This window comes from Tenrec ecaudatus, chromosome 10, assembly GCF_050624435.1.
Source record: "Tenrec ecaudatus isolate mTenEca1 chromosome 10, mTenEca1.hap1, whole genome shotgun sequence".
In the NCBI taxonomy this organism is placed as follows: domain Eukaryota; kingdom Metazoa; phylum Chordata; class Mammalia; order Afrosoricida; family Tenrecidae; genus Tenrec; species Tenrec ecaudatus.
In genome coordinates this window covers 32985959-33002779 of record NC_134539.1, presented here as the reverse complement: position 1 = coordinate 33002779, position 16821 = coordinate 32985959, and the positions used below count along the sequence as shown (strand labels likewise).

Genomic DNA, 16821 nt, shown 5'->3' with positions numbered 1-16821 from the left:
GCACACCCCGAGGGCGGGAGTTCTGGATCCCCGCCCTCGCTCGAGCGAGGAGAGGCCGGCCGCGCACCTAAAAGGGAACTTGGGGCCCGCGGCGAGCTTCTTCACCGGATTGCACACCCCCTCGCTTCCTGCCGGGGAGGGGCTGCCAGTCTCCGGCGGGCTCCGGAGCATCGAGAGCTGGGACCAGACAGAGGAGCTTCCTGCGGTCCCCACAACCATAGAGCGCGGGTCCAGGGCGCCGCCCGCGGGTGGGGGACATTCCGGGGACGGAAGTGGCCGCGAGAGAGTCTGTCGGCGGGAGGGCGAGGCCGGAGCCCGAGAGCGACGGGGAGAAGGAGCGGGCCACGGAGCCGGGCACCTCAGGTAGGCCGGGCTGCGCGCGGCTGGAGCTCCGGGGTGTGGCCGCGAGGCCCGGCCCGGGAAGCGGGCGGGCGGGGCCCCTGCGTCCGGCTCCTGGTAGAGAGGTCAGGGTCCAGAGTAGTTGGGCTTGGTCTTGGCGGCTAAGTAGGCCGTTGTGCAGGAGTCCTCGTTGGGCCTGGGGTGGTTTTTAAGGATGGTGAGGCGTGACCACCGTGAAGCGCAGGGCAGGGAACGCTTGCAGGGGGGAGGGGGGTGTCGCTGATGGCAGACGCTTGCGTAGGGACGTTTTGGCAAATTTGGGATTGTCGGGTTGGGGTTTCAAGGTGAGCTATCGCGGTTATAAAACCGGGATCGGTTAGGGCCATTTTTGTCTGTGAGGTTTAGAAGGCATTATTTAATTTTTTTGGTGGGGGTGGAGGGGGACAGCTTACCTCAGTGCCAGAGCTCATGGTCAGGTTAAGGGTCAACAGGGGAAATTGAGTTAAAAAGCCCATCTTAGGGATCATTAGGTCCTTGGCACGATCGGTATTAGGAAATATGCAGTGATGGGGTGGGTCTGTCAGAAACCAAGCTACAAGAGAATCTTAGGGCTGGAAAACCACATCAGTCTTTGGGTCAGGCATTGGGTCTGGCTCTCTGCTAGGAAAGAGAGGCGCATCCAAGCCAGTGTCGGGGATCAGGACCTGGTTAGAGTCAGGGTTGATGTTGGGAATTAGAAGTAGCTTTGCGGGTCATGATGGAGGTCAAGGCTGTCAGTAGTTAGATATTCCTGTTTGGGGGAGAAGATGGCAGATAGTCAGAGGACTCAGAATGGTGTCAAACGAAGTCCTGGCCTGGAAGGGCAGGAGAAAGAAGGACTCCAGCCATTTGCTAAACCCAAGGCTCTTTCTGAGGCCTGCACAATGCAGGTCCAGCATTCTCGGACTACGTTCTTTACCAGATGGGACCTGAGAACATGACAGGGCACAGGAAATGTACGATGCCTAGTCATACGTCTGGGACTGGTGATTAACAGGAAAGCAGACCAAGGAGAGACTCTGTTGTCTTGGGAGAAGGGCATGACCGAACCTCCTGAAAGTCAGCCCCCCTGGTCATCTCATTCGCCTGATATTAAGCCCTCCTCCCTAGCTTCTAGCTCCAGCCTTGCATTCCATACCCTTCCTGAATATCCCCCTGCCTACAACGCCCATGTTCTTCATCTTCTTACCATGTTCCCTCCCCATTTGATTCATACATCCTGCCTTAAATTACCCTCACCCAAGCCTGAGCTTTCCCATCGTCTTAAAGCACTCTGTCACCATGTTCACCACAAGCCATCTGGTCATCAAAACAGTCCCCCAATCCAACTTCCACATACCCTCCCTCCTGCCAATCCCTCTATGGGTCACCCCCAATTCTAAGTATTCCTCCTATAATTTCTTGGTCCCACTGCAGAGCCCCTTCCCCCACTCCCCAAGCAGAAAAGAGGAAATGAGACCCAAAGAGGAAACTGGGTCTTGCAGATCCCACGCCCAGCCAGGCCACTGACCACACCCCCATCTCACTCCCAGCCTGACCTAACTACTGACCACAGCCCTATTCCATACCCAGCCCACCCAGCCACTGGCTGCAGCCCAGTCTTCTCCATTAGCCACCCTTAGCCCTTCTCCTCTGGCACAACCTCATTTAGCCACAAGCACAGCTTCATCCCTTCTCAAACCACTGTGGCCTGTCCTGGCCTCTAACCTCGCTCGTCTTTCCCTCCACGTCTATCTTAGCCACAGCCCACATATTCTCCCCTCCCTTCCCCCAGCCTGATCCAATGACTGATCACATACTCATCTTTCCTCTTACCTTCAACACTGCCTTCTGCCCCATCCCCAGTCTGCTGCAGTCACTGACCATGCCCCATCTGCCCTTACCTGGCTACTGACCACATACCTGTCTTCCTTTCCCCACAGCCTCTTTCACACACTCCCAGCTCAACCTGATCCATCTCCCCCTTATCTAATAAACTCAAGCTGCTCAGGTTGTTCCAGCCACTAGGTAGCTACTGTGAGAGGTCGCTATGGGACACCCCAGCCTAACTGACTTTGGGCCCTGGTCTCTGACAGGGCAAGCTTGTTGGCTTTTGTCAGTTCTGTGTAACAACAGTTCTACTGAGGGACATCTCTTCTTAACACTGGCTTCTATATCTCTCACTTATGTTAATAATGTATTTCTAATCACTCTCTAAGATAACAGTCCAAGTTATTTTCTAAAATCCAGTTCTGGTCATGCCTCTTTTCTACTCAGAAGCTTCCCCTTGCTGCCTGCTACCCCCCAGTAGGTAAAATACCTCACATTCCTTTCTAGTCCTCCCTGTCTTTCCACCCTAACTCTAACTCCCCCACCACTGCTCCCTTGCAGGTACCCTGTGCTTCAACCAGCCTGCCTGCTCACTGCCCTGAATGCTCCTCCGTGATTTCCTGCCTTTCACCTTTGCTTATGCTAGTGTCTGCCTGGAATGCAACCCCGACTCATCTCCAGCTGGCTGGCGTAGTGGAGCAAGCTTGGCCCTTGGAGCCAGAGACCTGAGTTCGGATCCTGGCTCAACAACTTGTTAGCTGTGTGACTTTGGACAAGTACTTTGGAAACGAATACTCCTTTGAGCCTGTTTCCTACTCTGGCAAAACGGGAAGAATGACACCTGCCTTGAATGAAGGTTCAAGTGAAATTATATATGCAAAGCAGTCGACAGCTTGCCAATAAATGACAGACCGCTATAACTTTTTTTATTCCCCTTATTTTCAAAAATCTAACTTCCATTGACACCTCTTTCCTGGAGACATTGGGCTCCCCTTCCCTGGCCTATTGGGATCTCTGCTCTGCACACACCCCCAGCTCCCAGCATCGTGCAGTTCTCTGCTTGGCTGATTCATTCCTTTCTCCTGGAGGGCAAAGACTGTGTCTTACTCATCTTAGTTCTTAGCCCCGGAAATGGGTGGCCCAGGGCCTTCCCCACAGCAGGCCCCCAAGGAGCACTGGCTGAGTGAATAGAAGGAGGGTGGAGGGGGAGCAGCTGGCGGCGCTGGGGCTGGAGGCTTTCTTGTGGGGGAGCAGTGTGCACGGGCCGGTCTCCGTGGGCAGATAAGTGGCTGTGAGCCGGGAAGCGGAGGCTGTGAGGTGGCGATACCATAGGCTGCCTGGAGAGATAGAGGTAGCCTGGTGGGAAGGAGCTCTGCTGGGGGGGGGGGGGCTGACCATGTGCCTTCTGGGAGGAGGAGTGTGTAGGACAGGGTTGTAGGCGGACAGGGGCTGGGTCAGGAGAGGTCAGGTCCAGACCTTCAGCTATCCAGTCAGCCCTAAGTGAGTTTCCAGCAGCCCGACCAACCGACCGGATGTGTCAGTCTCACCCACGAGCTCCCCCCTCCCCCATGGTTGCGGGCTCAGAGGCCAAATTTGGTAACAGGCTGAGTGTTCCTCCCCAACCCTCTCACTCTCACTGTCTTCAGCTTGCCGTCTCCCTTTGTCCCTCTCCTTGGAGCCCAATCTTCCTGCCGCTCCCTTTGGGGATATTGGCTTTGATTCTTCTCAAAATGGGACCCTAAAGCCCTTGTACCCTAAATTCCTTTCCCTCGGTATACTGAAATTCCATTCCTTGCTGGGATTTGACCTCTTGTCCTCCATCACCCTCTCCACGCCCCCTCCCCCACCAATTGCCCAACTCCTCTGGAATGCATCTTAGGAATGTCTTGAGGGAGGAGGAGTTCCCTGGGAGGGGGAGTGGGGGCGGCTGGTGTTACTAGTACTTAAAAATGATGGGAAGGGGAGCCCATGTTGAGGACCCTGAGAAAGAACAGGCTAAGTTCTCCCTACCCTCCCAGGCACCCTGTTCCATGCCACACCCCCAACTCCCTGTTCTTAGCTCTCTTCTTCCTTACTTTGTGGGGCCAGCCTGGGAGGCATGACTCAAATCCCTTATCGGGGTCTCACCAGAGGTTTCCATGCTCAAGGAAGAAGGGGGTGCCCATGTGTCCGGAGGAAGTGGGAGAGATGTGTACTTTCAGCTTAGGGTGAAGGGACCTCTCAGTCCTGCCCTGGGCTCCGGCTCCTCTGGCCCTCCAGCCTCACTCCACTGATCAACGGCCCCTGCCAGGTCTGTTCAGCTGTGGGGAGAGGGAATCCAGGAATGGGGAGGGAGAGCAGAGCTGGAAATGGGGAGACTGGGGGTTCTCTCCTGCTTTAGAATGAAGCTAGAGAGTGGGCTATGGTGTCTTCTCTGGAGGTACTAGATACCCCTGACCCGAACCTTTCTGAAGTTTTCTGCCTTCCCAAACCCCACCCCTTCCAACTCCCTGCTTCTCACCTGCTCTCTATTCTGACACTCCCCTGCTTCCCAGCCTTCCCCCCCCCCCCCCCCCGCACAAAAATGCCGTGTGCCTGCACCAGCCCCACAGGACAGTACATGCTGTCCCTGGGGTTTTCAAGGCTGTAAACCTTTACGGAAACAGACTGCTACGCCTTCCTTCAGCAGAGCTGCTGGTGGGTTTGAACCACCACCTTTTCAGTCATCAGTGGAGCACTTGGTCACTGCATTCCCAGGGCTCTTTATCCTCCCCACAAACCCAGACCCAACCCACTGTCATCAATTCATGTCCTACTCAGAGCGACCCTAACAGGGTGTCTGAGACACAGTCTACTGGATCAGACCACCTCATTTTTCTCCCGAGGAGTGGCCATAGGTTTGAACCTGGAACCTTGTGGTGAGCAGCCCAATGCTTGTCCCACAGTGCCACCAGAGGGGCTGACATTTGGCCCTGAGGGGAGTGGACAGCCTAGATTTGCTCATTCTCTTAGTTCAGAAGCAGCCAATCCCTGTACCAGGTTGGGGTTTGTCATCTGCTGCCAGGCAGACTTGTCCTCTTGCCTCATGTGCACCCCCTGCCACACTTAGTGGCTTCTCCAGCCCACCCGGAGGGCGTGGTATCCGGAGCCACACTGACAGGACCATCAGCGGAAGCAGCTGAGCTTGCGGAAGGACTTGCTGAAGATTAGAAAGACAGGAAGAGTTGTGATGAGAGCTGTTAGCCTGGTCCTGGGAAATAGCTAAGCTGACTGGGAAGGGCTGGGCCCTTGCTCTGGCCTGCCTTGAAGCTATTTCCCCCCAGGGCCTGTCTTCCCCTCTACAAAGCTGCGGTTGACTAGAGCCCTTTGGACTGGCGAATCAGAACTCCAGCTTGCTGGTCAGCACAGCCAGTCGAGGGCCCAGCTCCTGAAGGAGGTCATCAGATTACAAGAATGTTCTGGGTGGTTGGACAGCCAGTCTCAGGCTTCCCTGCCAGACTGGAGAGAGCCTGTTTGCAAGCTTTCAGAGCCCCTGGGATTCTCTGGGGTAGCAGAGAAAGAGGCAAATGCTGCAAAAGGGAAGGTCACAGGAGTCTGACTCCCGCGCCCGCCCACCGTCAGAGACAAGGAGAGGTAGCGCTTGAACTAAGAAAAGACAGGAACAAGGCAGAGGGTGGGGCTGGTGAAGGTGGTGAGCAGAGACAAGGGACACTTGGCAGGAAGGAAGGAAGGAAGCGCACATCCCTGTATTTCAGACCTGCGGCGGATGGCACCAGCTCTATGGCACCTAGTCGCACCACCAGCAGGGGTCTGCCATCTTGAAAGAACCATGGTGATGGAGTGGTTAAAGCATTTGGCTGCTGGGCAAGGGGCTTTGCTTCTGTAAAGATTTACAACCATCAAGGCAGGACAGTCCGTTCTGCCCTGAAAGGCTGGCCGGGTTTATTAGGCCTGGAAGACCAGTTTCTCTGTCAGATGTCTGATTGATATAGATTATCTTAACTTACATAAAGTATGAAATAAAACAACTACTTCATTGTTATCTGCTTTGGTGAGTCCCATTCAAGAACACCCCTTCCTGGGACTCCCTCTGGGGGGTGGGGGGCTCCTCCCCTTCCCAGAGGGAGTGTTCTGATGCCCGGGTGCCACGGGCCAGGTCTAGGCAGACTGGAGAGGAGACGCTGCCACCATGGTTGCACTCTCGCTGAAGATCAGCATCGGGAATGTGGTGAAGACGATGCAGTTTGAGCCGTCCACCATGGTGTACGATGCCTGCCGCATCATTCGAGAGCGCATCCCAGAGGCCCTGGTTGGCCCTCGTGAGTCGGACTGCCCGGGGGGCTAGGGTGGGAGTCCGCAGTCCCTTCTTGTTCCCAGACTTTGAGCCTTGAGGGGTAACCCTGTTGTCCCCCGGGTCTGATCTCCTCTTGGGTCTGTGTTCCACAGTTCCCTCCCGCCCTCTTTAGGCCGAGGGTCGGGACCGACAGGTAATAAAGGGGCAGCCATTCCGCCACACTGTAGTCTTCGTGAGTCTGAAGTAACCCGTCTTCTCTTTCAGCCAGCGACTTTGGGCTCTTTCTGTCAGATGACGACCCTAAGAAGGGTATATGGCTGGAGGCCGGGAAAGCGCTGGATTACTACATGCTCCGAAATGGAGTGAGTATTACCTCACCAGGGACCAGCCACGTCCCCTTCCATCACCTTTCCCCCACCCCACCCCCTTTTCCCTGCACCCTCCTGCGTGCCTCTGACCCCATGCCGTGCCTCTGTCACAGGCATGCGTGCTTGTAGATGAACTGTCTTAACCTCCCTTTCAGTAATCTTCTTCCTCTGTGTCCTGTGAAAAGGAAGTGGTTGCCTGGCTTCAGGGGGCCCACCTTCCTTTCCTTGCCCTGCCAGGACACCATGGAGTACAGGAAGAAACAGAGGCCCTTGAAGGTCCGGATGCTCGATGGGACCGTGAAGACCATCATGGTGGATGACTCCAAGACTGTCACCGACATGCTCATGACCATCTGCGCCCGCATTGGTAAGGGCTCTAGGCAGGGCTAGGGGCTTGGCAGGGACGAGACAAGGCTGCAGTGCCTCGGAGGCTACCTGACCATCCCTCTTCGCAGGCATCACCAATCATGACGAATACTCACTGGTTCGAGAATTGATGGAAGAGAAGAAGGAGGAGATGACAGGGACCTTACGGAAGGATAAGACGCTGCTGCGAGATGAAAAGAAGATGGAGAAACTGAAGCAGAAATTGCACACAGATGATGAGTGTAAGAAAAACCAGGAGGAAAGAGGGCCCCAGAAATGCTCCAGGCAGGGAGCTGTATTTCAGTTTATTATTTACTGAGCACCTGCTTTGTGCAATGCATTCTTTTAGACATTGGGGGTCGCTCAGTAAGTAAAACAAAGCCCCCCCCCCCACTCAGACCGCAATCTCTGGGAAGGAAGGCAATGAAGGAGTGAACAGAAAGCCAGAGGCCAGCCAGTCTGGGGCCTGGGGGGCTTGGCATTGAGGGGCGGGCTCTCTGTGCCCCAGTGAACTGGCTGGACCATGGCCGAACCCTGAGGGAGCAAGGAGTGGAGGAGCAAGAGACACTTCTGCTGCGGAGGAAGTTCTTCTACTCCGACCAGAATGTCGATTCCCGGGACCCCGTGCAGCTGAACCTTCTTTACGTGCAGGTCGGGCAGGGATGGGCCGTGGGGCAGAAGCAGGGCTAGGGTTTCTCCCCACACCCACATGCATCATGTGCCTCCTCCGTGTGCTCTGCAGGCTCGAGATGACATCCTGAACGGCTCCCACCCAGTCTCCTTTGACAAGGCCTGTGAGTTTGCTGGCTTCCAATGCCAGGTCCAGTTTGGGCCCCACAATGAGCAGAAGCACAAGGCCGGCTTCCTCGAGTGAGTGCCCCACAGCCATCCCTGTCAGGGCCAGGACTCCTTGCCATGATGACCCTAGGCCTTCGCTCTGGTTTCCTTGTCTGAGGTACCAGGGATTGGCCCACCTGGCTGCCTTCACTCATTCGTCCTCTCGCTGGTCCCACGTGGAATATGAGTGCGATCCCAGACCTCTACCCCTGCCCCACCACTGCGGCCAGCACAGAGCTTCTGGAGCTCTCCAGAGCGCCAGAAGGAAACTGGAATCGTCATCCTAGGGAACCTTACTTAGGTTGAAAAGCCTCACAAGTGGCATCCCAGGCGTTGGTCGAAACCCACGGTCATCACCCCACTGCGCCCTTTCTCTTACTGCCCCCCGGGCCAAGCCTCCACCTTCAGTCTCCGCCAGGAAAGACACAGGCCGCATTCAAGAGCTAAGCAAAGTCATCTCTGTTTGAGGAGACAATCCAGGCTCTATTCCCTCACACGCTCCCTTTTTCCCAAAGTTAAGGCTGTCTGGGCCATTGCCTCATCGCCCTAGGCCCACGTATCTCCTGATGCTATCCACTAATCCTGACCCTCCCTCTTGTGGTCTAGCCTGAAGGACTTCCTGCCCAAGGAGTACGTGAAGCAGAAGGGCGAGCGGAAGATCTTCCAGGTGAGGGGAGGCTGAGCTGGGAACTTGGTGGCCTGTCCCTAGGACTAAACAAATCCCCACCCTCTCCCTACTGCCACCCACCACGCTGTTCTCCCACGCCACCTGTGCTGAGGAGACGCGGAACGGGCTTTTCTCCTCAGCTCCAGCACAGCTTTTGCTATGGAATTTAATTCTGTAATGTCTTCTCTCTAATGCGGGGTAACAGTACCTGCCCTGCATAGGGTTGGAAAGAGAGTCGAATGAGATGGTATCCAGGAAAGTACTGTGCAGCCTTTGTAAGGCGTCTGCCCTCCTCATTGACTCAGCCCAAAGACTGTTTGTTGGCCCTTTTTCTCCCGGGCGCTCAGAAAGTCTCCATGCACCTTCACCATTGCCCGTGACACCCTGGCGCCTGCCTCTCCTGGATCCGCTCATTTCTCAGACCCTGCACTAACCTTCCCTGCGTCCCACAGGACTCCACCATGACAGCTAACACCCCCAACTGAACACCTGACCTGGGATATTTTCTCCATATTTTGCTAAATCCCTCCCCATTCCGTACACAGGCACACAAGAATTGTGGGCAGATGAGTGAGATCGAAGCCAAGGTGCGCTATGTGAAGCTTGCTCGTTCCCTCAAGACATACGGTGTCTCCTTCTTCCTGGTTAAGGTGGGTTGTGGGCCCTCCTCAAAGCCCCGTTTCCTGCCCTTGTCCTTTCTGTGGTCTCTCTGAAAGTCTCTGACCTCAGTCACAGGCATTTCCCTAAGCATCCCCTTGTTTACCTTGTCTAATGGCTTTGACCTTATGGGAACCTACCCCATTGTCAGTCTTCCTCCACCACTTCCCTCCCTGCCCTTGGCTTTCCATCCCGTTCCCTTTTCCCTCACCCAGCCTTGTCCTGCAGGAAGTACAGACACCGTGGTATCCCTCTCCTGGCCACCTCAGTTCTTCCTTGTGGTCTAGATCGGATCCATTCCCTCTCCTCCTACCTCTGTGTTGCGCCCAAGCCCTGGCTTGTACCGCCAACAACCCCCTCTGCCTCACAGGAGAAAATGAAAGGGAAGAACAAGCTGGTGCCCAGGCTCCTGGGCATCACTAAGGAGTGTGTGATGCGGGTGGACGAGAAGACCAAGGAGGTGATCCAGGAGTGGAACCTCACCAACATCAAGCGCTGGGCTGCCTCCCCCAAGAGCTTTACCTTGGTGAGTCTGGAAGCTCAGAGGAGAAAGGGTTTTGGAGTTTTCGGCGAGTGCGGAGCAAGAGAACGCTTGTGCTGAGTTGACCCCAGAAAAAAAGAGACCGGGGAACGACTCCGGGAGACGGAGCTTACGAGCTTACTGGAGTAGAGGGTGACTCCCACCAGTGGACCAAGGACACTGGGACGGGACAGGTGATGGGTCTACTTTAAAGACAGAAGTCAGCTGCCAACTGAGGGCACAGGAATCCCTGAGGGGAGGAGAGGGGCACAGCAGGAAACCCAGCCTGCCCATAGGAGTCTCTCTGCTGACTCTGTTGGCGTTAAGGATTGGAAAGTGAAATGCCCAATAAGAGGAAAAAAGTGATCATTTTCCACTTTGGTTTCTGGTACCAGCCCTCAGGTCTGGTCGTTTAATGACACCTGTGTGTGTCCTCGCAATTTGACGGCGAGTCTGAGAGGACGCGAGAGCTCCTAGAAGGCCTGGATCTGTGCAGTATGGCGTCTGCCCCCGAAGTCAGCGGTTTCCCGCCGACAAGGAGGAGACTAAAGGAGGCCAGAGTTCTGCCTGGGGGACTGCTGGCCTGAGAAGGCACCCTCATCAGCTGGACTTTGGGGGCTCCCACCGCCCCTTTCCGATTAGGAGACTCAAGCTTTCCCACCTTGTCACCCTAGGATTTCGGGGACTACCAAGATGGCTACTATTCGGTACAGACCACGGAGGGGGAGCAGATCGCACAGCTCATTGCCGGCTACATCGACATCATCCTGAAGAAGGTGGGGGTGGCCTCCCCAGCCTTGCCCTACTCTCCCCCGACCCTTCCCAAGTGCGTCCTTTGGAAATGGCAGCCCAGTTTCTGGGAAATGGCTGATTGGAGGAAGAAGAAGCTGCCTCCCCCCACTTCCCTCTTCACTGCCCTGACTGACTCACATTCCTGATTTCTTCCTACAGAAAAAAAGCAAGGACCACTTTGGGCTGGAGGGAGATGAGGAGTCTACCATGCTGGAAGACTCGGTGTCCCCCAAAAAGTACGAAGAGAGTCAGGCTGATGATGTCCCTCCTGGGGTTGTCAGGGACAGGGAGGCCTAGGAAATTACAGACCAGGGTGGCCTCATGCACCCCAGAGCACAGGGCCTGCAGAGGTGGCCCAGCAGGGTGGAGGGGCCGAGGGGAGGAGGGCGCTCTGAGCACTCCTTGAACGCCCCTCTAGGTCGACAGTTCTGCAGCAGCAGTATAATCGCATGGGGAAGGTGGAGCACGGCTCCGTGGCCCTGCCTGCCATCATGCGCTCTGGAGCCTCGGGTCCTGAGAATTTCCAGATGGGCAGCATGCCTCCTGCCCAGCAGCAGATCACCAGTGGTCAGATGCACCGGGGACACATGCCTCCTCTGGTGAGAACATTGCCCACTCCTACCCTCAGCCAGGCCTAGCAGCCAGGAGTGCAGCAGCCTCTGCCCAGACCCTGTGCCCATGCGTCTCCCCGGTCTGATTCCCCCTCGCCTTTGCATCCCTCTCAGTGCTCCACTCCAATCCCGTTATTCCTCCCCTTGTCTTCCAGACGTCAGCCCAGCAAGCGCTCACTGGGACCATCAACTCCAGCATGCAGGCTGTACAGGCTGCCCAGGCCACCCTGGATGACTTTGACACCCTGCCCCCGCTTGGCCAGGATGCTGTGAGTGCGGGGCAGAGGGCAGACCAGAGGCGGGAAAGCTGGGGCTTCCAGCACTAGGGTTGGGGCAAAGCATACCTGAGCAGCTCCTGAGATCTTCCCTCTCTCAGGCCTCAAAAGCCTGGCGGAAGAACAAAATGGACGAGTCAAAGCACGAGATCCACTCCCAGGTAGATGCCATCACAGCCGGCACTGCCTCCGTGGTGAACCTGACGGCAGGTAGGTCGGGTGCCAACCTGTGGGGAGGGGGGTGGCGCGTTGGAGCAGACAAGCACAAGCCAGCGTGCGTGTGACTGTGCCCTGACTCAGTCTGGAAGGCACAGTGTGTGTGTGACTAATTGGCTGTGACTGGGCTCCGTCCCTCACACGACTCTCCCTCTCCCCTCAGGAGACCCTGCAGAGACGGACTACACTGCTGTGGGATGTGCCGTGACCACCATCTCCTCCAACCTGACGGAGATGTCCCGTGGCGTGAAGCTGTTGGCTGCCCTGCTGGAGGATGAGGGCGGCAGTGGCCGTCCCCTGCTGCAGGCAGCCAAGGGCCTGGCGGGGGCCGTGTCGGAGCTGCTGCGCAGTGCCCAGCCAGCCAGCGCTGAGGTCAGGGACCGTGGAGTGAGGCTGGGGTGCAGAGAGGGCGGGAGCCCAAGGAGAAGCGGGCCGAGTTATGGGGGGTGGGGGTGGGGGTGGGCTCCACAGGCACATGAGCAGGGATGGGGCAGCTTCTGACTGGTGTTCGCTCTCCACAGCCCCGTCAGAACCTGCTGCAAGCAGCTGGGAACGTGGGCCAGGCCAGTGGGGAGCTGTTGCAGCAGATTGGGGAAAGCGATACTGACCCCCACTTTCAGGTTGGTGAGCAAGCCCCGATTTCTGGGGCAACATCTGATCCTGAGTCCAGCTCCTGGCCCCTGACCCCTCACAACCAACCCCTTTCTCCCAGGGCTAACACTAGGAAGTTGCAGTCCCATCGGGGGTTGAGAAGTCAGAACCCTGAGTCTAAACTTCACCTGGCTCACTAACTTTGGCCTTTATCGACCATGTTTCTGTAGTCCCTGGTCATCTTACCGGAGCCCTGGTGGCGCAGTGGTTACAATGGGGCTGTGATCCACAAAGCCAGCAGAGAGGGAGAAAGATGGGGCTTTACTCCTGTGAACGGTTACAGTCCCACGGAGGCAGCGCTAGTCTGTCCTCTAGGGTCGCTCTGGGTTGGAATCGACTCGAGTTTGGTTTTTCCATTTGGTCATCTGGCCTGTCAGCCGTTTGGTCATCCCTGCATGCCCCTGACCCCAACTGGAGGAGCTCCTCCTGAACCTGTAGACCACATCTCCCTCAGGACACGTCCCTCTAGCTCTGCCCAGCCCGTGTCAATTTCCTCAGCTGACTTTTCATCCTGGATTTCCTACACAGATATATGCACCCAGCGGGGCTGGGGTTCGATCTCCCCCCGACCCCCCCACGGTAACGGCCTCTGGCCTGGGCCTACCCAGCTCTGTCCTCTCTTGAGCCGAATACACTCGTTTCTGCCAGCCTCCTGGGGAGCAGAGCCTGATGGGAGATGGGGAGGCCTTGCCCAGCAGGACTCGGGGGCATGGGATCCGGGTGTGTAGTACGCCAGGATGACGACCTCCACACCAAGATGGAGACGATATGGAGAAACGAAGCTGGGGGTGGGAGGGACCCCGAGGGGCCACCATGCTCCCCGTCCCCTGGTGCAAGCACTGCCCCTCCCCACAACACAGCCGAGTGTATCCGCCTCCCGCATTGCCCCTTGGTGTGGGCTCTGCTGTTCTTGGTGTCGGTCTCTTCCTTGGTGGAGGTTCTGTCCTGCTGGGGGCGAGAGGCAGGGGCTAGGGGTAGATGCTGGTTGCTCCTGCTTACACTGTCCTGTGATTGGAGTCAACGGGAATAATGAAAGAGCTTATGCCTCTAGAGAAGGGTCCATGGATCCCAAGCCCACTATCTGTCAGGCCCGGCTAACTGCTGCCTCCTCACAGGACATGCTCATGCAACTAGCCAAGGCAGTGGCCAGCGCGGCAGCGGCCCTGGTCCTCAAAGCCAAGAGCGTGGCCCAACGGACAGAGGACTCAGGGCTTCAGACTCAAGTCATTGCTGCTGCCACACAGTGTGCCCTGTCCACCTCCCAGCTGGTGGCCTGTACCAAGGTGAGCCACAAAGGCCACTGGAGCCTGTGCCGTGCGGGGTGCTGTTGCCTCATGGACCTTTAGTTCTCGATGCCGCATGCTCCCTCCCAGTGACTGGCAGAGAACACCACCAATGCCTTGCGCCCGGATGCCTTCCCCTTGCCTCTCCCTCTGACATGCAGTTTGTACCCAGGTGGTGGCACCTACAATCAGCTCACCCGTTTGCCAAGAGCAGCTGGTAGAGGCCGGACGACTGGTAGCCAAAGCCGTGGAGGGCTGCGTGTCTGCCTCCCATGCAGCCACAGAGGATGGACAGCTATTGCGAGGGGTGGGAGCAGCGGCTACCGCTGTCACCCAGGCCCTGAATGAGTTGCTGCAGCACGTGAGAGCCCACGCCACAGGGGCTGGGCCTGCTGGCCGCTATGACCAGGCCACCGACACCATCCTCACTGTCACGGAGAACATCTTCAGTTCCATGGGTGATGCTGGTAAGAAACATACTTCTTCCAGCTGCCTCACCCTCAGGGCCCAGCACAGTGTGGCCTTGCCGGCATGTAAGGGTGGTCCAGGTGCTCGATCTCTGAAGTCTCCATCCTGTAGCTGTAAAACAGAAACATGCTCCCTGCTCTGCTTTCCTTAGGGAGTGTGAAGGATACGCCGAAACAAACATTTAAAATCTTATGGAAAGTGGCATTAAAAAAAGCTTTTCTCACCCCACCTCACCCACAAAAACCTTTACCAAAAAGCCATTTCATTCTCGAAAGACTGTCTGATGAGCCCCAGTGGGGGCTGTCCTTTTCTTTGATCATAAAAGCCTCCTGGGAAATTTGTCCCTTTCCCAAAGCCTAGACCCAGCTTTGTTTTGTTTGTTAAAAACTCCAAAACTAACATGTGCCAGTTTTTTTGTGATCGTGGAAGGTCCCATCTACCTCGCTACATCACTTTCCCCCCATCCTTGTCCCCCCCCCTGAAGCCCCCCTGGTGTCTCAGGCTTCCTCACACACTGTGCCTTTCCTCTCAGGTGAGATGGTGCGACAGGCACGCATCCTCGCTCAGGCCACCTCAGACCTGGTCAATGCCATCAAGGCCGACGCCGAGGGGGAGAGTGACCTGGAGAACTCACGCAAGCTACTAAGCGCGGCCAAGATCCTGGCTGATGCCACAGCCAAGATGGTGGAAGCTGCCAAGGTACAGAGCTCTGTGTGCAGAGTCCCGGACGGGAAGTAGATGCGAAGGTGGCCACTCTCATTTAATGGGGAGGCCCAGGAATGGCAGGAAATGAGCCCTAAGGTCCCGGGTGGCTGATGTAGCCCAGGCTTCCCAGGCCAGGCAACCACAACCCCGTTTCTTGCTCTTAAGTCCCAGGTCTGCTGTGCTGCCACCACCTGCCTTGGCTTACTCTCTGCCCTGGGCCCCGTGTGTTTTGCACATCAGCCTGCAGACCACAGGTCTCCACTGCTAGTAGTAAAGAAAGACGAGACAGCGTGGTACTGAAACCCCAGGATGGGAGGGTCATTGGCAGGAAATCCAAACAATTCTAAGGGTCCCGGAGCTAGAGCTCATCATCTGCAGCTGTAGTCAAGTCCCTTGCTACAGTGCTCCCGAGTTCCCTGTGTGCAACCCGGCCTTCCATTTCACAGAAAGCCTTCTCAAGAAACACACTGCCATCCAGTCAGTTCACTAGAACTGCCCCCGTGGGTGTCTGAGACTAACTCTTTATAAGAATAGAAAGCCTCATCTTTCTCCCTGGAGCATCTGGTAGTTTTGATCCCAACACATAATCACTATGCCAGCAGGCCTCCTCGTCTCTATTCTGGGTGACAAAAAACATGACCCCCCCTCCCCAAGCAGGAGAAGAAACAATTCCACCTCAAGAAGCAATCTCCGCGTCACAGAGAGAATCCTTTCATTGAAGACACTTTGAAAAGACTTCAGAAAGAAAGGAATCCTAAGAACTAGTGAGCTGAAATGGACTGAATCCACACAGTCCTGTCTACTCTGCTGGGAGTGACAAATCAAAAGGGAATCGTAGCTTTATTTGTCATCCAAAAGAATATTTCAAGATCTGTCCAGAAATTACACCACGGTCAATGACAAGATGACATCCATATACCGACAAGGAAGTATTATGCAAATTACACCCCAAACACTATTGTCAGAAATAGAGAAACTGAAGATTTGCAATGACTTGAAGATTTTCAAGCAGGGATCACATGGGAGCTCACATCGAACTTCACAAGACCAACTGCTTGTGAACTGTAAATACCCTTTTACAACAGCATGCACGGCACCTGTACATGCACAGCCGCCTCACTGAGTGGGATCCACAAGAATCAGATCGATTGCCTCTGTGGAAAGAGACAATGGAGAAGCGCAATATCATCTGTCAGAACCAGGCTGACCCTCAACTTCTCACATAGGAATTCAAGTTGAAGCTGCAGAAAGTGAAAACAAGTCCCAGGGAGCCAAAATATGGCCCTGAGTATACTCCACCTGATTACATCTCACAAAATGACAAAATCCTCACAACGAGACTAGTAAGTCCCATGGTGAACAATGAAGACAAGACGGAAGTGGTCAAGGATTCCCTTAGACATAGATGCGTGGTCAGCGTCCGTGGAAATAGTGGTCAGACGTGGAAATGGAAACTGTGTTTTGCATTAGACAGACATGCTGAATTCCTTTACAGCGTTAAGAAGCCAAAATGGCACCTAGAGGACTCAGGTGCACCTGACCCCTACCACGGTATTTTGAGTCACCTCATGGGCAGGTTCAAGCTGCACCCGAATAAGGAGGACCCAACAAGAACAGAGGCCTTTGAATACTACTGTCCGCAAAGAATGTTGATTATACCGTGGACCACCAGAGGCAAACCAGTCTATCAGGAGGACAGCCAGAATGCTAAAGCCAGTATCTCCAGACGCCCTCTCACGTCCTTTGGACAAGTGAGCGGGAGCAGCCAGTCCCTGGAGAAAGACATTGTGCTTGGTCAAGAGGAGGCTCAGCAAAAGAGGAAGAACCGCAGGGAGATGGGTGGACACAGTCCTCGTGAGGACAGGACAAGGCAGGGTTTCCTCCTCTTGTACGTCAGCTCTCTCTGATGACACCCAGCAATAGCGCATTGCGTTTAGGGATCAGA

The 16821-nt window shown here is 55.7% G+C and overlaps 1 protein-coding gene across 2 annotated transcripts in view; it reads left to right on the top strand.

Annotated features, from left to right (window-relative positions):
* The first annotated feature begins 55 nt into the window (after nt 1-55).
* TLN1 (talin 1) overlaps nt 56-16821 on the top strand; it is a 31033-nt gene continuing 14267 nt past the window's right edge. For both annotated transcript variants that reach the window (XM_075560113.1, XM_075560112.1), the window contains exons 1-20: nt 56-363; nt 6323-6485; nt 6725-6822; nt 7066-7195; nt 7284-7436; nt 7703-7845; nt 7937-8064; nt 8638-8698; nt 9244-9348; nt 9726-9881; nt 10550-10651; nt 10827-10903; nt 11086-11266; nt 11434-11547; nt 11655-11763; nt 11933-12141; nt 12291-12389; nt 13536-13703; nt 13876-14170; nt 14704-14870. In XM_075560113.1, coding sequence (XP_075416228.1) covers nt 6356-6485; nt 6725-6822; nt 7066-7195; nt 7284-7436; nt 7703-7845; nt 7937-8064; nt 8638-8698; nt 9244-9348; nt 9726-9881; nt 10550-10651; nt 10827-10903; nt 11086-11266; nt 11434-11547; nt 11655-11763; nt 11933-12141; nt 12291-12389; nt 13536-13703; nt 13876-14170; nt 14704-14870 — 2625 coding nt within the window. In that variant the 5' untranslated portion in view covers nt 56-363; nt 6323-6355. The remainder of the gene's footprint in view (nt 364-6322; nt 6486-6724; nt 6823-7065; nt 7196-7283; nt 7437-7702; nt 7846-7936; nt 8065-8637; nt 8699-9243; nt 9349-9725; nt 9882-10549; nt 10652-10826; nt 10904-11085; nt 11267-11433; nt 11548-11654; nt 11764-11932; nt 12142-12290; nt 12390-13535; nt 13704-13875; nt 14171-14703; nt 14871-16821) is intronic.